The sequence below is a fragment of the Neopelma chrysocephalum genome, unplaced genomic scaffold (assembly GCF_003984885.1).
Source record: "Neopelma chrysocephalum unplaced genomic scaffold, ASM398488v2 Primary Assembly neopelma1_60, whole genome shotgun sequence".
NCBI classification, from domain to species: Eukaryota; Metazoa; Chordata; class Aves; order Passeriformes; family Pipridae; genus Neopelma; species Neopelma chrysocephalum.
The window spans coordinates 15,676,643-15,695,867 of NW_020897715.1; the positions used below are offsets into that span (position 1 = coordinate 15,676,643).

The following is a 19,225-nucleotide window of genomic DNA, read 5'->3' on the forward strand; positions in this document are numbered from 1 at the left end:
TCTAGCTGCAAGTCCCAGGAGAGAAGGAAATAGCAGAATAACCTCTTATCAGGTTGCAGCCATCTCCAGGGTAGAGGTGGAAAAGATTTACCAAGTTTTGTCCTGTTCATTTCCTTGCTTTGAATGAGGACAATACAAAATTAGACCCTAAAGGGAAAATTCTTGCACACCGACGAACACATTCTGCAAAGAAGGAAATATTTTTAATAGTCTGTTTCAGGTTTAGCACGTGCTGTCATGTGAGTGGATGAGGCACACCCTTCAGTCTTCATGGACCCTCAGCCTTCAAATAAAAATAACCAGAACAAACCCATTTCTCTAGAACCACACAAATGTCACAGAAATCCCCACAAACCTTCCCATTTGACTCCTCCCGCAGCTTAGGGAGGGGAGGGCACTCTCACAGCCCGCTGCACGTTTGACATTTACACTAATGTCAAACACGTGAATGCACATCCACTTCCTAGCTTTTGCCAGAACTGGCAGGTCCTTGCCTCCCTCCATCCCTGCCACCACCCTGCAGCCTGCTAGGCCTCTGGCACTTCCCAAGGCCCTGTGGCTTTGTGCCAAGGCCTAGGGGGACTGAGCCCACCCTTCTGCCACACAGCTTGTCTGCCAGCCTGGCCACTTTACTCCTGGGCTGCAGAGATGTATTTGGCTTGGGTGGTAGCAAGGTTTTGGTAGCAGGGAGGCTACAGGAGTGCCTTCTGTGAGAACCTGCTAGAAGCTTCCTCCGTGTGTGGCAGAGTCAATGCTGGCCAGCTCCAAGATGGACACACTGCTGGTCGAGGCCAAGTCCATCAGAAATGGTGGTAGTGCCTCTGTGATAACACATTCTAAGAAGGAAAAAAAAGTTATTGCACAGATGTAACTGTGGACAGAGAAGAGAGGAATGAGAATATGTGAGGAACAGCTCTGCAAACACCAAGGTCAGTGCAGAAGGATGGAAGGAGGTGGTCCAGGCACCAGAGCTGAGGTTCCCCTGCAGCCCGTGCTGAAGACCGTGGTGAAGCAGCTGTGTCCCTGCAGCCCATGGAGGACCACAGGAGTGCAGAGATCCACCTGCAGCCCGTGGAGGAGCCCCATACTGGAGCAGCTGTGAGATTGTGGGAAGCTTGCGCTGGAGCAGGCTCCTAGCGGGGACCTGCAACCCCATAGAGGAGGAGCCCACGCTGCAGCAGGTTTTCCTGGTAGGACTTGTGACCCTGTGGGGGACCCACGCTAGAGCAGCCCGTGCCTGAAGAACTGACCCCGTGAAAAAGTGACTCACGTTAGAGCCGTTCGTGGAGAACTGTTGCCCGTGGGAAGGACTCACGCCGGAGAGGTCCGTGAAGGACTGTCTCCTGTGGGAGGAACCCCATGGGAGCAGGGGAAGGACTCCTCTCCCTGAGCATCGGTAGAAACAACAGACTGCACCCCCCATTCCCCGTCTCCCTGCGCCGCTGGAGGGGAGGAGGTAGAGCCAGGGAAGGAGGGATGGGTGGGGGGAAGGTGCTTTTAAGATTTATTTTACTTCCAATTATCCTGCTCTGATTTTGTTGGTAACAAATTCAATTAATATCCCCAAGTTCACTGTGTTTTGCCCGTGACAAATCGGTGACTGATCTCTCCCTGTCCGTCGCTCAACACGCGAACCTTTCAGTTTATTTTCTCTTCCCTGCCCGCTTGTAGAGGGGAGCAATAGGGCGGCTTTGGTGGGTGCATAGCATCCAGCCGGGGTCAACCCCCCGACAGAGCTCACCCGCTACCCCCTCAGGGTCCGATCCCTCGCCACCCCGCTCGGGAGGGGCGGGAAGCGCCGCGCGGGGGCGGTAGCTCTTGGCTCTCCCGGCAGCCTCTGCGCGTTTCCCGCCGCCGCGTCGTCACGGCAACGGCGCGGTGCGTGCGGCCTGTCATGGCGGCGCCCGGCGCGGCGGTGAGTGAGGGACCGGGGCGGCCCCGAAACCTTCCCGCCGCTCGGCGCTGAGGTCCCGCTCCTCTGCTTCTCTCCCCCAGGAGCAGCGCTGGCTGCGGGAAGCTCAAGACTTCGCTCGCCGGGCGCTCCCGGGGCCGGACGGGCAGGAGCCAGCGGCGCTGGAGGCGGTGCTGCGGTGCCTGCGGAGTGCGGGCAGCGGGGCGCTGCCGCTCGGCTACAGGTGACAGCAGGGCGGGATGAGGGGAAGGGGCGGAATGGGATGAAGGAACGGAGCCGGGGGTGTCCCCTTTTGGCCCGGCGCCCATGCGCGGCCCTCCCGGGAGCTCAGCGCGGCTCGTCCGTGCGCGGTGCCCGCCCCGGATGGCGAGTGTGGGAGTGATGTTGTCGAACACAGGTAACCGCACGCCTTTCTTTGGCTTCGGTGCGCCCCCGGCCGCCCTTGCGGTATGAGTAAGCACCGTATCCGCTAGTCTGCGGTAGGCAGAGGATGTCATCGAAGTGGGGCATCTCGCCGAGGGCGAGCTGCTGTTCTACACAGCGCTTACACGGCACCTTCCCGGCTGGATCCTGGCAGCCTACCCAGGAGGGTGTTTCTGCGTACAGTCTCTGAAGCTGTTGGGCAGCCGAGGTCAGCGTTCAAGTGTACACTCTAGAATAACGTGGTCCATATTTTAATAGGAAAAGTTTTTGCATGCTCACCATCACGAAAAACATAAAGCTTGTTGAGAGATATCTATATTGGAAGGTTTGGCTTGTCTGGATCTGTTTTTCTCTTGCTCCAGCTTATGATGGGAGAAAATCTACTAAAAGCTTTGACACAGACAGTTTGGGGGCAAAGGTCAATTGGAATTGACTAGGGGCTTGTGACTTTTAATTTTGTACTAATAGTTTATGAATGTAGATGGTAGATCTTTTAAGCCAGCTAAACTGATCTCATCTAAGCTGTATTTTTTCTATATATTTTATGATGTTTAAACCAGAGTTTGGTTTAGATTCAGGAGAATATATTCATACAGAAGAGTTTAAGGTATTTGTTAGTTATCTCATAGGAGGCCAGTGGTCCGTTTGTGAGCAGCATGCTACATCTACAACTAACCACCAAGCTCTGGAGCACCAGAACGGAGTCTGTTTAGTTCTCTGTATGTGATAATCAGGACCCAGCATACTGCTGTAGTTTGGGTTTCTCCCAAAAAGCAGCTGGCACATTTGACAAAAATATGAGCAGCACCGTGTTCTCCTTGTGGATCATAGGTGTCAGTTTTCCTGATACTGCTCTGTCTCTGAGAATAGAACATTTTCAACTAATCTCCTGTTCAGATTTCTGTGAAATACACATATACCTGCATAAATTTATGTTTTCCGATTATTTTTTTTTAATATCTAAACTCTGTTTATTGCTGATTCATTTCTGACTTTGAACTTTTGACACCTGACTAGTCAAGTGAAACTCTTCAAATTCATGCTCCCTGAACTTGATTATGTCCTGCTACTGAGCAAGTGTATGTTGTGAATAAAGTTCCAGTTTCACAATCTGAAATTGTTAGCGAACCTCACTGGAAACAAGTACTAAAGTCACTACCTGGAGAACAGTTTGTGTTTGCTCTTTCAGTGTTGATGCTAGCATGGACAGAGGACTTCCCTTAATTCTCTAGCACAGACAGCTAGGATGTAAACACCAATGATGAATACTGCCATGATCATAATAAACACTGAAAAGGTTTAGAATCTACTGAGGATACTGCCTTGTTCTCTCCCGTCTTTAGTACCATGGTCAGTCTAAGCATGATAGATGCTAAACTGTGGATGGCTTCAGATGTGGTTGATTTAATGTTGCATCTCATCCTTCCCCCTCTCCCCAAAGCCAGAAGGGTGGGTGGAAAGATTCAGGGCTAAGCTTGGCTCTGTTCTTATGAGTGAAAGCCCAGTCTAATATTCCTGGCTTGCTGTGTCTCAGCTTTGTATTGTGCAAACTATCCCCAAAACTGTCACAATCTTCATCTAGAAGTTGTTCAAAATTATTTTTACTGCAGTTCAACGATTTTAGCACCAAATGATGGAATTAGTCTGTATTTACCTGTCTTCGTTACTGATATGTAAACTGTGGAGAAGTTGTGGGGGTTTCTCACGGAGTGTCCCATTCAAGTTAGAAATGTCTGAACTAGTAACTATTCTCCTTCCCACCTTCCACATGTCCTTGAAAACATGTTTATTAAGTCTCATTATTATTTCTTTTCAAATTTTCTCCATGCCTGCTCACATAACTGTAGTAGCAAGGGATGTCTGTTTTCAGAGAGGATGCTCAAGTAGAACAGACTTTTACTGAGTTGAGAGAGATAATTGATAAATGCCAGTGAATTAGTTGGTTCTTGCCATGTTATATCATCAGACCACACTCTGGGTGTGCTAAGACTCTTCTGACCTAGCCAAGCAGTGTCCACTGCGATGATCACTGTAATCTCTAAACTTTGCAGACAGAGTTTTTTTCCTACGTCCTGCTGTATTCTCACTTTTATTTTCTTTTTCTTTTTTTCTTTTTTTTTCCAGTTTCATCTCCATTTCTGACCTACAGCATCAGCAGCGTATACCCTGCTGCAGCCACCTGACCTGGAGCACTAACGAATTTAGAGAATGGGCTCATCAAGGACAAGGTGCTTTACCCACACAGACCACTTTGCCAAGGACTTACCTGATCTTGGTTGGCTGTATAACAGATGGAAGGCAAGAGAACAAAGAAAAGTTGGTAGATGGTTGCCTATATGTGAAGGACAATACAGGGATAATTCCATGTGAGGTATGTCCTTGGTCTGAGGGGTTCTGTGTTTATTCCCACTTCTGGGGCAGTGTCACAGACCACCCAGGGCTTCAAATGTTCTGCCAAAGTCTTTATGGAGGGAAATAACACATCTCTAAAGCAGGCAGGAAAACAGCAAGCTTAGAACCTGGGGAGAGGGCAGAGCATGTCAAATTTTTCATTGGTAGGAAAAGAAATATTGAACGTGCTGGCCCAGAAAAAAGAGACAGCCAGTACACTTCTGTTAAATTCACCATAGTACAAGGCAGCCTGGGAGATGTCCCCTCTATTTGCTGAATTCCAACTGGCGGAGCAGAAATAACTTTCTGGAGAGTTGTACTAGGTGTTCAGTGATGCATTGATAACTTTCAGGAAATAATAGCTAGCATGACAATTGACTTAAAAGCGTTCTGAAAGTCATTGGAAGGAAGTCTAGATAAGAAACAACCCCTGGAATAGTGATGGCAGAGAACTGAAGTTGTGCTTTCCAAGGAGGCAAAGACTAGAAAAAAGTTATATTGGTATGAACTTCTAACTGAAAACACAGGGGAAAAGAAAGCAGGTGAGAATTTTAGAAAAAATTGTCTGAAAATAACTAAACCTTGCAGTGAATTAATAATCACCTTTTGTGAGGGTGTTACTATAATCCATGAAATGCTGGCTGTAGAGCTCAGCAAATCTCTTCTAGGTTTGCATCTGGAAGGACAGAAGTTCTCCATGCAAGATGAGAGAGTGGGCAGAAAACACTGCTCTCATTTAGTAATGAAGCCCAGCAGTAGACAAGTTTGTGATGCACTTTCAAGGGTGGATGAGTAATGAATATTGTAAGTAACATTGAGAAAACATACTGTAACTTATCTCAAGCTTTTATCTCATCTTTTGGTTTAGCTCCTGCATTTTGAACTTGAGTGGCTGGAGTCACTGTTCCTCTTCCCAAGCTGGTCATATATACCACAGACAAACCAGAGTGCAGCAGGCTACTTGGAAATCCTGGAGGATCCAGTGCCAGTAAATGTCCCCAAGAAAGTCCTTCACAGCATTCCAGCCACCTACCCAACATCAGCTGAGCCACTGCTTACCTCCAGGTAAACACAGAACACGCTCAATTCCATCATAGCACTGTTGGTCTGGTTTGACAGGTACCATGAAAAAAACTTGGCTTAGGAAGAGACAAATTCTGTTTCTGCCACGGGTGGAAGCATAACGGTGAGTGGTGGAAGTAAAAGTTAAACAATAAAGCCACTTTTCATTAATCATCTGTTTTCCAGGACTTAATTGTATTTTGATAAAATAAGACAAATCTAAATTATTTCCAGATGTATTTTGATATTACAGAAAGGATATGAGAAAGAAGTGTTGATTCAACTTTTAGGCTAAAATTTTTAGCACAACTTTTTTTTTTTTGTAGCCTCCAGTGAACCAGAAGAATAATTGAAAGTAAGCCTAGATTGTAATATGAAATTAATATGTGCCACTGGTCAAGTTTTTATCATATTACTAAGATAAAGGTACCAGTGAAATGTCAAGTGATGAGAATAACTGTTCTTTAGTTTATAGTATGTGAAAATGTAGCCAATGGAATTACAAATCTTACTGAAGTTGATAATTCCAGGTTGTGCTCGATCATGTTTTATCTTCTTGAGCAGAGAATTCTTGGTGTAATTTAGTTACAGTATACAATAAAATGTCACTAGTCATGCTGCTTGAGTTTCTTTTTAGTTATCTTTTGTTTTAATTGGGTTTATCTGCCTGTGAGAAACGTATTTTAAGCGTATTTGATTTTGCTCAAGGGACGTCTCTAAACAAGAAAACTAGTTCCATATTTCAGTATATGTTCTCAGGCTTTTAACATAAAGCTCCTCTGCTACTGACTGATATCTGACCAATTTTCCATGTTCCTTCTTTAAAAATGTTAACAATGAATTGCTGGTATTATTGCGTGTGGACATACTGGTTTTGTTTTTTTTCCAAAGTCACAAAGTTAGATAATTGTTTATATGTTTTAGAATCAAGAATGTGTTTGTTTAGAGTAAGTGGAATGGTTATGATCAAGTCCAGTAGGAGCTGAAATGAAAATTACAAACAATTTGTTTGAATTTTTTTTCATCTTTTTGAAATGAAAGTTTTAAATGACAAACAGAAACTATTAAAGAAATATCACCTCTCTCTCCTCTCATCTGCTTTTAGTTTTGCTGCTCTTTCACTCTGTGCCAAGTTTGTTAGAAAGACTCCATTATTGCTTTCAGGCCTCTTTGGTTTATAGGCTTAGAGCTCCCACAGTGTCACGTTCCATGGATCTACAAATCCAAGTTCTGTTTTCTGCTGAAGAATTGCTTGTGACTTCTTTTTTCCTTCTCCTTTAGACCTACAATTAGCATCCGGTTTGTGGTAAAGCTTTTTATAATCTGACTGTTGTCATGAACATGTGAATTTGTTCAACATAACCCTTCTGTCTTCAAATATTAAGGTTTTTTAAAATATCAAAGAGATTTAGTATGTACAAGTTAAAGTACAAATTGTGTAGCCAAATACTGTTTTGAAAACCTCTCTGAGAGATTGTTCATATTACCTTGTTGGATCCTTTATTTCTAAAAAATGCATCCTGCATATGTGTTTATTTTGCTTTTGAGATACTTTTGAGTTGTTCTTTCATCTCTGATTTCATCTGCCTCCTCAATTGCCCTCTAGGATTCCATGTAGGAAAAGATCAAAGCTTACTGTAGCAGGTGAATTGGTCAGACTTGGGCCTCTCCTTTGTGTTCGCCACAAGACTTTCTTCTTTCTGTTTCTAAAGTGCTTCACCTCAGCTGTTTGTGTCCCTGTGCTGGTCCAGGTAGGTCCTTGGAATTTTGTTCACAAATTCATGGTCTGTGTGTGTGCTAGTTGATTAATTCTTTGAAGCTTGCCCTTGATTTCCCATTTTGATTTATTCTTCCTTTTCTAGTGATTTTTTTTTTTTTTTTAATATTCCATGCAGCTATAATAGTCTCTGTATGTAAGAAGTCTAGTTCTGTGTCCTCCTACCTCATGCAGTTTCAGTGTCTGTAAATGTCTTGCAGGGACCCCTGGTGGCCTAGTGGTTAGGATGCAGCACTCTCACCGCTGCAACCCAGGTTCGATTCCCGGTCCCCTGGGCAGATGGTAGCTCGTTAGCCCTGTGAGGCCATCCATCTCTGAGAAGGTCACTCTAAACAAACCTATGTCCTGAGGACCTCACTGCCATTGTCCAAGCTTGCTTGGCCCCGGCAGATGAACCTTAGGATTAAAGGGTGGGCTCAGTTCAGCGCATGCTGTGTCTCACCTAAAAAAAATCCATTGCGCAGGCTTGAAAGGTAAAAGACCTTTCCCAAAAATCTTTGTTCGCGAAGACTGGCCATACAAATGTCTTGCAGATGCCACCCTTTTGCTAAGAGTGTGAGGCAATCCTGTGGAGGGAAGAATTTTTTTCAGTGTGGTTGATGCTGATGTCACTTTTGTTTTTTTCTGCTCTAGGAACCCAGCCAGCTGGCATGGCATCATGTCCTCCAGTTGGGTCACAGGTACACAATAACAGGCCTGAGTATATCCAGCCTGAAGAAATCTGGACAAAAGACGTTTGTCACTGGTGTTCCTTCCTGCCTTTTACCCTACTGTGCAGAGCACGTGAGGGAGCAGCCACTGAACAGTACTTGGCAAGGAGAATCCACTCAGTCTTCTTCCCTTGAGACTGCTGAGCAGCTCAGTGGCTCCTTGGAGCTGGGATTTGAAGAGGAGCGGCCAAGATCAACCAAAGAGTCCAAGATCATCTCCTATGTGGTAAGGATTTATAGAGTTAGCCTTCACCCACTCATCCTGTAGGGTTTCAGCTCATGGCCTGCAAGGACTTATTTTCATCATGAGTTTATTTCCTTACTGCTCAGGCCTATGAGTCTCTTACATTTTGGAACTCTCTAACACTCCTGTAACTTTCTGTTTGCTTGCTATTTAGGGAGTTGTCACCAAAATACTCAATGTCCAAGCCGGTCTCTTTTTACTGGATAACCAAGTCTGCTTGTGCCTTGCTTACCTGCCAGTGTTGAAATCTGCACGTGGACTCCGGCCAGGAGCATGTGTGGAAGTAAGTTGAAACTTGTGAATCATAAAGCATTTGTGGAAAAGACTCAGGCCCTGGGGATGGCTTGTGAGTGTGTGGGTCAACAGAAGGCTACAGCAACACTGGAACTATGTCAGCAAGTATCTGGAACAGAATTGGGGATCTTACAGTCTAGGCTCAGTCATTAAAGTTGAAATTACTATTATCTGATTCCTTCCTAAACCATGCCAGATGCCTCAGGCCTGATTATAGACAATCCATTAGAATGACCAAGAGTTTAGGGTGGGGTGATGGTTTGGGGGAGTGGTGGCAAGACTAGCTATCTCTTATGTTGTATGTCTGTGTATCTCAGCTCATCGATGTCCACCTCCTGCAGAAGCCTCTGGTATCCTTCCCTTTCATTGTGCTTGGTGCTTGCCTGAGCAGCACTGTTGTGCTGAAGAGGTTTTCAAGGCTCAGCACCCCCTACCAGCCACCGACCTCTTCAGGAAATCTCTGCTTACAGCTCCTCTTCCGCTACCATCTTGGTATGCCACTCTACCTCTGGCTGGTGAGCCTCCTGGAGACCTTTGAGGAGAGGTGAGGACAGTTCTGAAGTCAGACCGTTTGTAAATATGCTTTGTAGACTACCTGGGTATCTTCTAGACCAAGTGTTCACAAAATTTTTATGCTTGGATACCATTAGCAGCTATTGGTTTTGATTTATCAGCCTAAGTAAGCTATTCATCTACATTTCACACAACGTCCAGTTGCTTGTACTTTGCATTTGTTCTTATGAGAAAATCCTGTACAGTTTTCAAGTCCACTGCTCTCAGGAAGCTGCAACACTCCAGGACATTGTGCTCATGTAGTCCTGCCTGGGAAGTTTTGTCCTGAAGTACAGAAGCACTGTAGGGATGTCTGCCTGCCAACGTGGTTTGCTTGGCAAATCAAGATGGGCACTGAGGCTGCAGCTGGAAAATGCTGCTACAACTAGATCACAACCAATACAAAGGCTCATGTCCTGGCCGTTCACAGAAGCGGCAGCACCTGCTCAGCATATCCCTTTGAGGTATTCTGAGTGTTGCTGGTAGTGTGATCATATGCTTGAGACCCTCTGTGTTAGCAGATTTTCCCACCCATGCTTATCTCTGGATCTTCCAGATGGCTTCCTGCTCTCCCTGATGGCTGCTCTATGGTTGATCACTGTAACTGCTGTCATGGACTTCAAAATGTATATATTTAATTTCAGTCAAGTAGCAGTTCATAGAATGTTCAGTGTTCCTGTCCTTTACTGGCACTGTGGAATTTTTAATATGCTTCCCAATAAAACAGCTTCATTTTTGCCCTGGGAATTGTGCTAGCTATAAGTTTTTTTATTATCTTTTTCACTTTAAACGTGATTGCCAAGTCCTGCTACTGCTTGAAAATTGTTCCAGGGAGTTAGTTGCTATCTCTTTTCATTTGAGTTCACTTTCTGTTGTTAAGTCATATTTTGACTGGCAGTGTGATCACTTCCAGGCCTTCAAAAGCAGTAAGCTAAACTTCTGAAAGGAGCACCACGCGAGAAAAATGTTGAAACAAGAGTAGTCTGTGGTTGTTTCTGCCTTATGATTTTTTGCATCCTGTAAAAGAAAGCCAAGTGTACCTAACATGAGTAATGATACCAAGCTTAGCCAAAATGCATGGAGATCCATTTTCGTGACTTAGAGGGAGATTATTTTCACGTAGTTTAGTTTTTTGGCTACTTTAGTTTTGAGATTTTGTTAGTCTATTTCTGTATATTTTCCTATTCCTTGTCTGCTTGCCCAAAAGGAATCTGCATTGGCCTTAAATGTTCTTTTTCTTTTCAATTACTTGATGTTCTTTTTTTGCTCTCTTTAGTTCCTATCTTATACAGAGTATTCACTCATAACAAGCAGAAGGAATCCCTGACTTATATGCAAGAGTCACTAAAATGTGAGGACTGCTAGTGTTTTTAACAGTCATGATTTCTCTTCAGGTTTTCTTGTTTCTTTGGGCGCCGTCGACTGCTTAGCTGTACTCACCAAAACCCAGGAGCTGCTGAAAAGTTCCTTGTCCCCCTTCTGCAAGCTATGGTGCCAGACAGAGAGAAAGCAAGAGATATTTATAATGAAATTCTAGCAAAAGTACACCACTGTCCCCTGCAGAAAGTGAGTAAATGCTCTGTGAGCTGTTTGCTGTTTGTCTGATGGGAAGAAAATCAACTGATTCATTCTTTCTCTCTTTTTTCATAGTATTTGACTCTGGACCCCCCATGCCAGGCCCCATCTCTGTCTGCAGTTTGCCATGTGGCCCAACAGAAGAGCTGGGAAGGCTTCAGTCCATCACAGTTGCTTTCTCCCTTGGAAGCACAGCATATGGGCACCCAGGACCTGAATCGCAGACTGGTCTGGTCCTACTGCACACTCTCAGCAGGAAGTTTCCAGCCCCGACTAGTGAGTGCCTTGTTCCCTTTACTGCCTGTGCCTTGAGAGTTCTCAGATCCCCCCATGCCTTCCAGCACCCTGTCTAGTGCATGCCTGTTTTTCCTGTTCAGAAATGACACTGCTTTTCTCACTGAGATGTGTTGAAAACAGGCTGAATTTCAGCTGCTACTCCACACACTTTGATTTATGGCTTTCAAAGATGGGAATTGTTTGACGTTCATTTTGGCTTCCTTTCTGTTACAGATACTGCTGGGTGTGCTGAGGGTCTCGTCCAGGAGCAGTTTGCTCCAGCTGCAGGACAAGAGCAGTACGCTTCCCTGCGTGATATCCCAGAAGGATGGTAGCCCCTTTGCCAATACAGCTCTCATAGGTATGTCGCACTAAACTATATTTGAGTGCTGATCTTTTGCTCTTCTGCCACTCAGCTCCAAAACAAGGAAGAAGAGACTTGGTATGGGGATGCTGAACTGTCACTGCCTGACCTCGTGACTTTAAAATGAGGATATTGAGTTTACTGGTTTTATGTTCTCTTTTTATTTAGCTCAGCTCCTTTCTCTGATGTGTTTGCAGGATCACTCTTGCAGGTGGAAAACTACCAACTTGTTGTGGAGAGATTCCTTCAGACTGATTTTCCCTCCTGGGAGCACCTGGAAAATCTTGAACATGTGAGGGAGAAAAAAACCAGGTGAGTCCCTTTATTCAGTATGCAAGTAAAGTCATGACTCTCCAGTTCCACGACTGTTTTGGGTCTGTGATGAAGCTTCTTATCAACATAGCATTTCAGTGCCAAAACAACTGTCCTTTCCTATTCATAGAAAATGAGCTCTTTATCAGCAACAAACCCACCATCTGTATTTTGTTCAGAATACACACAGCCTAGTAGCTGACTTCTACTTCTGTCTCTCCCATGGCTTGTGTGGGGCACTCCCAAGCAGTGCTTTTCCCAGATAACCATTTGTTTTGGACAGGCACCTCTCAGGGACAGGGAGTTTCACTACTACTGTTTTTTGTTTCAGTGTCTACGTGCAGTTCTACTTTGAGGATGTTCAGGTTCTCCATGCTGCTGAAGGACAACTCCAGAAAGGCCTTAGGAGTGAAAACAGCTCCTCTTTGAGGAAGAAGAAAGATGACAATGTAACACCTGAGCTGGAAGCTCCTGAGGCAAAAGTGCTGAAATTGGAGGATCCCAAGTCAGATACTCACAGAGATGAGAACTGTCAGGGGGGGCAGAGTAGCACCGGAACAACCAGCTGTGTATCTCACCTGTTCTTGGTTACCCAGAAAGAGGGGCTTATGTTACGCAATTACCAACTACCCAGAGAAGAAGATGGAGAAGGACAGGAGCTGCAGCGCAGTTTCCAGGCCACAGTGCTGTGGCTGGGCAGACCTCAGCTGTGGAGCCACCCTAGAGAAATTGGGAATCTACCAGAGCTGGAGGACACCAGTTGTGATGGAGAAGAGGGTGTGACACAGCAAGAAGTGAGGCAGCTTTGGGGTGTGGTTTGATAGGTCAGGGGGGAGGTGGGGGTGGGGGTGGCTCCTCAGGGAGCCTGTGTGATAATTAGGTATCTAGGTTACTAGTCAATGGGAAAGTGGGTTTTGTGTTTGGTAGAGGTGTGTGTTTATGCAGGCAACTTCCTTGTGCCACCCCAAGGAAGTTCCATCTCCTCTCTGTCACCTTCCTGTAAATGCATCTACTTTCTCATACCCTTGGTTGTGCTAATCTTACTTCTCTATCAAGATGTTGCCTGAGCTGGGCTTGCTCTCTTCTTGCAGTATTTTTCATTTTGTGCCTTTTTCCTAACACTTCTCATCACCTTCTCTCTCTCCTTCCCTCCCTCACCAGGCACTACTCCTCTTTATGGGAAAGTCTCTACGATGGTTTCCATTTCTGCACCAGGATGGACTGTATCGCTTCATTGTGCCCTGCTGCTCGGTAAGAGAGACGTCATCTTGCTGTTTCCTCTAGGAGACTTGCTGAACTGCATGTGGGAGTCGAGGAATCAGAGGGTGACTAAGCTGTTTTCAAGGCTTGGAATTTCCGTTTGTCTTGCCAAGAAACTGCTTCAGTTCTGTGTTTGATTAAAATTCTCAGAGCTCTGAGTTCAGTGGATTTTTTTTTGTTGTTCTTTAAACCATTGTTCTTCCCCTTTTTCCCTAAATAACTTTAAGCTCCTTCCTTTAATAGTCTTCTTGTCTTGCCTTGTCACTCTTACCTCAGGACTTGGAAGTGTTTGACAAGCTCTGTTTTCCACCTGTGCCAGCAACCTTCCTGACCAGGCCATCTTGCCCCCTGTGCCTGCCTGTCCAAGATACCTGGCACTTACAGCATGAGACCTGGATCTCCTGTCTGCCTGAGCGCCAGGTATGCAGTGCCTTATTGCTCTGGGCTTTCACAGATGACTTGCAGATCTCTCCAAAACTAGCTAGAAAATTATCAGTACAGAGTATCTTGTTGATGGTCCCATTCTGCTCAAAGCTCCATCAGAAGCTGCTGCTGGGCTTCACATTTTTCTGTCTCAGAATTAATCTGGAGAGGAAGCATGAATTGCTTGACCGACTTTTAAGCGTGCAGGACTTGTCTTCACTGCTCTGGCTGGGGATACCTGTAAACTGCAATCTGTCTGAGGCTGTCTCCCTCACTTCTAGCTGGCAACCAGGATGGTGCTGACAGGCATGGACCAGAGAATTTTCTCCATTCCAGAAGTGCTTAGCAGCAGGTATGTTGGTCTGCCCCAAATTACAAGTGACTGTATCTTAGGGAATGGGTCTGTATTCATTTTTATTGCAGACAGTGCTATATTAAACAGTGATTAACACTCTAAGAATATGGTTTGGAAATCTTCCTGTGTAGAAGCAGTCCACACCTCCACTACTTTTGTCTTCCGGCAGGACAAAAATCCTGGTCTCATCTCAGTTTTACAGGTTCCCTTGTTTCTTTCTCTGGTGAGATAGTGGAGAGGACCTTGTGTGCCTCTCCCAAGAATGAGAAGCCATCTACGACTGTTCGGCTTCCAAGGCAGAAAGGTAAGGTTGTGACAGCTTATCCAATTACAACAGATTGATTTTTGTTCCTTTCTGTTTCAGAGAGGCAATGCACTTGGCTAACTGTGCTGCTGTATCTGAGAATAGTGGAAGTATGCCAGGATGTTGCGTCCCATTGCATGTCAGAGGGCTAGGAAACTGCACACTGCATGTGTGGGGATGGGAATGCTGTACCTGGAAAACCTGTGAGGTGGAACACTGTGATGGGAGGAAAAACACTTCTAGCAGGTCCAGCTCAGTGACGGTGTGTGCTGCCTGTGTGTGAGTGAGCTCATGGGGTGTGTGGTTCTGTGCCTCCTCAGGGAACCTGCTAGCCAGTGATCACAGTGTGAAGCTCAGCGTCTCAGTTGCTCCAGGCTCCCCTGTTGTGGTGGACATTTACATTACTGCCACCTATCTGCAGCATCTCTGGGGTTTGCTACCTGGAGCCAAGATCCTCTTCCAGAACTTGGAACGCAAAATCTCAAGGTACCCCTGTCTTTAGAGCCCTGATCCAGGCTCTGACCTCTCTTATTGTCTCTTAAACTATCTATTAACCTTAGCATTTCTTAACATCTCTCCTGTGGACTTTGATCCCTTGTCCATACCTTCATGCCTCCAAATCCCTTTCTACAAATTATTTTCCTACCATGTTACAAATGAAGATCAGCCCAGTCATCGCAAGAAAACTGAACATTTAGTTTCTACAAGCTCTTTTTGACATATACTCTTTCATATTGCAGATTTCATAATGTTTATTGCACATACATTGCCTGCAGCTGTGTGAGCATCATATCTCTGCCAGCTTCTCACCTGCTCTTTCCTTCCAGGTAACTTTAGGGTCTGTTCTCACCTTACAGTGTCCTTAGAAAAGTTTCTATGTTCTAAGCTTCTCAAATTCCTATTTCTTCTAGTCCTGCAGGAGAAGCCTCATCCCCCTCACTAGTGTTTCTGTCCAACTTACGACCTCACCTGCAAAACCTACCCCGGGCACGGATTTTATGCCACTTGTCCTGTGTACTGACTGTGTACCTGCAGTGGGTTTGCTCACTTTGCAGCAGCATTTTCAAGGAGGTATTCAAGCTTCCACAGAGATAATTTGTGAGAGGTCTTGCAGATTTTCTACTCTGACACATCCTTTGCTACCATGTTGAAGAAATAAGAGTTCCTATCCCAATTCCAAAACCCTCTTTTCCCAGTGTCTAAGAAGGACTTGACTTGCATATTAGAAGGGGACCAAAGTGACAATGGATTAGAAGTACATATCTAATGCCAGGCAGGCTGACAGGTAGGACTGGGGGTGAAGTGAGCACATGAAAGAGGAGAATGTTAATTCTCTGTTAATGCTCTGCTCTTCCCGTGTTCACTGCTGTTGGGCTTCAGCATCTCGCAGCAGGTGATTTTTATGCCCATATAAACTTTTCCCAAGACACTCATTGGAAATGCAGTGCAATTCTTTAATCCTTTGCATACTTAATTAGGAAAGAATTTAAAAAAAGCAGTGTCCCTTCCCCCTCTCTCTTATACCCACCCATACATAGCTGTAGCTTTATTCTTCCTTCAGGGGAGGTGCACCCGACACAATCCACCATGTCCATCACACACAGGAGTGAGACAAGCCAGCGCACGGTAAGCACTGTAGAGATTGGGTGTGGGAAAGGTGGGAAGGAGGGAGCAAATTGCACCACAAAAAGAAGGGGGGAAATCAGACCAAGGATGGAATGTAGACAGAATAGCAAAGATAAAAGTTAGAGGTGTCACGTCTTCTGAGATGTGAACAAACCTCCCTCTCACTTTACTGAGCTCTGTTGTCTGGGGCGTAACCCTTGTGAGGGAGCCTGGCATTGTCCTGACCTCCCTCTGCATCTCACCCTGTCTGCTCTCTCCACAGGGTGCTGGTGGAGGATGGAACAGGTGAAGCTGTGGTGCTGTGCAGGAATGAACATGTGGCAGCAATGCTGGGCCTGAGCCTTCTTGAGTGGGAAGCTCTGCAGAACTGTGTGCAGAGCAGGGGCAGCATGTCCATTCAGCATGGGGAAGCTACTGGCACAGGGGTGAGTGGGTTATTCCAGTAGCAACTGCAGCCTCAGCTGAACTGAATCTCCCTTTGCTTGTGGGTGTTCCAGAGGCTTCCTGCCTCACTCTGAACACTGGCAACACACCCTTTCCTTCCTCAGTGTCTAGAGGAACCTGAGGATCTTGTTGCTTGCTACCTAAGGAGTCTGTGCAGGAGTCCTCTCATCTGTCGTCCTATCCTGCTGGATTTCAGCCTAGACAGGAAGCCCTCCAAGATCCTGCAGCCTGGTAAGCAAGCACTGCTGGCTTTTCTAATATTTAGTTTGGGAAGGAAGGGTGGAGACATCTCACGAGGCTGGGGAAGGAGAGGTGCCTTTGCTGCCCTCAAAGCAAGGTCTGAACGATTTCCATGGAATTGTGAATTCTGTAGTGCAGAGCTAAGATGTGTCTTAGCAGATCCATGCTTATAAATATACAGAAATAATATTACAAAAGTCACTATCTAAAACAATATATATGAAATTTTCTACTTTACAAAAAAATATAGAGCTGTATTAGAACAAGGTTCTCAGTCCTTGGATGGGTCAGGAATCTGGTTGCCAGAGTTACTGTGCAGACCTCTCAAATCAAGTGTTTGACTTTAGACAGGATAGCATGTAGAGTCAAGACTAGGCCTGAAAATCCTCACCATGGGCACAGTATTTAAAGCACTGAAGTGTTTTGAATTCGTGGGTGCTGGGGTCTGAGCTAATGCTGCCATGAATGTGCTGTTGCTGTGTTAAGGGGACATTCTTCATAGCTGTTTGCACCAATATTAGTGCTTCAGAATGAGTCCACGTGCTGCAGGGGTTGATTTGCTAAGCTCACCAGAGGATGCCCTTCTGTGGAGACATTATTTTTGGCTGTTGTGTGCCCTGTCTGTCAGGCCAGGTTGCTGATACACTGAGCTTTGTATCTTCTATCAGTATCAGCTATGTGAGCAGCACATAGTTCACAGCATTTCATGCTGCCAATGCCTGTTTCCTCCAAGTTAGAGGGATGCTGGCCAAATGCATTAATCTGCCTGCATCCTGGATTCGTTAATCGTGCTGTCCTTTGAGGTTTAGGAGATGCCAAGCAGCTGCTGCAAGGCCTTACCTCCCCCAGCAACTTCTACAACCATGTGCTAGAACAGAGCCACAGCCCTATACTGAGTTGTTACTGGTTGTACCCTTCCCCTTCAGCTCCACTACAGCTGAGAAATTTTCGGTGTGCTGAAGTGGAGTTTGTGTCACAAGTGGGACCTCGTCTGAGCCTGCTGTGCCTGAATGTGGAGGAAGTGGAACAAGATGCCTTACGCTATCTGAACAGTGAGAGGATTAGGAGGACATCCAGTTACTGCTGAGTGAGAGACACTGTTTAACATCTCTTCCACTGGGAGAAGAATTATGGAAATACCTGCTGGGATTGGGAGCTTTTTTTATCTCCTTTCCAGTGGGAGAACAGGCCTGTGAGCACAGAGTGCAATCAAGAAACTGCTGTGACTTGTGGAATTCCTGAATGGTCCTTCTAGACCATTGTCCACCAGTGCTACTGGGCTACGTTTTGGAAGAAAGATGTTCAATGCTTCCTAGGTGATAGCCATTGCCTCGGGCCTGGGGCACACAATGTGTGTATTTTATGTGGTAGTATCTACTAAATAAAGCTATTAAAATAGTATTTTAAAAACACTCTTTCTATTTTAGTATTAAGGTTTACTTGCTAGATGGGGAATGAGGCAGAACATAGATCCTTGGTTTATGAGCCAGAGACAGGCATTTTGTAGGTAGCAAAACCATACAGTTGCCACAAGGTATGGTCTTCTTAACCTAATTGAAATTATTAAAATTACACTTTTAAAGCATTTCCTTCAAGAAGAGAAGGGAAGTGAATAAGTTACTCTATGGAGTCATATCACGATAGTAAATCACAAGATTATTTGGACATAGCAGCTTAAACAGCAGCCTGAACATTATGTGAGGCTAGTAAGAAGAGGCAGGCAATGGGCTGTGATACAAATTCACAGCATGCCACAGGCTTGCCCATCTGTTCCTGATCAGGAGGGAGTTGCCATGGCAGTGCCAGTATCCGTGGTGGCACAGCAGACTAGCCAAAACAACATATAGGACATCACCATCTGAAGAGATTCCTCTCCCATCTGCTTGCATTGATGACTGAGTGTTCTGCACTTGCTTTTGGCAAAAATAGCACCCACATCCTTCACCTTGCTCTCCAGGCCAGTAAATTCCACACACTGTTACTTCCCTGCCTTAACATGATGTGTAGTACTTGACAGCACGTTTGAGCAACTGCTGTTTGGGGTTTTGTTTGTTCAGTGTTTCCCCCCTGCCTTTCTCTCTTTCCCCTTAGTTTGAGCTACATATTAAACGTCAGGCAGTGGGTTTATTGGGCATGTGTAAAGTATCTTCCCTCTCAAGGCCTGCTGTCCACTTCTGAGACCAAGGCGTGAGTGACACAAGACCTGACTGTGTCACTGACCATGCAATAAAGTTCTGAGACTCCATCCTGAAAGAGGTCTACATAAGTTTTGCTGTGACAGCCTTATTTTCTGTAGATGCTTTCTGCAAAACAGTAAAGACTTTGCTAAAACTTATCTGCCACCCTCCAGAAAGAAAACAAAACAAACAAAAAAAAACCCCTAAAATAAACTATCTCAGCCTGAGGAAAATGCTGACTGTAAGTGATGTAAGATAGAGATCAAAATCTGATTAAAAAGTGCCACTGAAAGTAACATGTATAACACAGTAACAGGCAGTTCTACAGAAATGGATAAGAATTGCCAGGTAACACTTATTTAAAAAACAAAAAAGGAAAATTTGGCTATATAGTTATATCTGTGTTTAATAACTTTGCTTCTGAATTTGAACTTTCCAGTAGTATCTTACAAGTCTACTTCTCCTCATTCTCTATGTTGGTCTTCTGTCTGCTGCCACACTGAG

General features: G+C 45.2%; 1 protein-coding gene across 1 annotated transcript; it reads left to right on the forward strand.

Annotated features, from left to right (window-relative positions):
* Positions 1-1,890: 1,890 nt before the first annotated feature.
* CTC1 (CST telomere replication complex component 1) lies at positions 1,891-17,956 on the forward strand. Its single transcript, XM_027681272.1, has 24 exons — positions 1,891-1,915; positions 1,996-2,135; positions 4,460-4,706; positions 5,595-5,791; positions 7,395-7,539; positions 8,199-8,501; positions 8,674-8,802; positions 9,131-9,357; positions 10,760-10,931; positions 11,016-11,216; positions 11,451-11,577; positions 11,778-11,892; positions 12,224-12,686; positions 13,054-13,143; positions 13,429-13,572; positions 13,857-13,927; positions 14,125-14,234; positions 14,555-14,720; positions 14,975-15,061; positions 15,146-15,305; positions 15,796-15,860; positions 16,123-16,285; positions 16,409-16,535; positions 17,471-17,956. Exons 1-24 carry the CDS (start codon positions 1,895-1,897, stop codon positions 17,629-17,631), a joined length of 3,831 nt encoding a protein of 1,276 aa, XP_027537073.1. The 5' UTR covers positions 1,891-1,894; the 3' UTR covers positions 17,632-17,956.
* Positions 17,957-19,225: the final 1,269 nt, after the last annotated feature.

What these genes read in the sequence shown, in the direction of transcription:
- CTC1 (XM_027681272.1), top strand. Translation starts at nt 1,895, where the DNA reads ATGGCGGCGCCCGGCGCGGCG. An exon ending in TCATTGTGCCCTGCTGCTCG is followed by an intron (nt 13,144 to 13,428) that starts GTAAGAGAGACG and finishes CTCTTACCTCAG; the next exon opens with GACTTGGAAGTGTTTGACAA. An exon ending in TCGGCTTCCAAGGCAGAAAG is followed by an intron (nt 14,235 to 14,554) that starts GTAAGGTTGTGA and finishes GTGCCTCCTCAG; the next exon opens with GGAACCTGCTAGCCAGTGAT.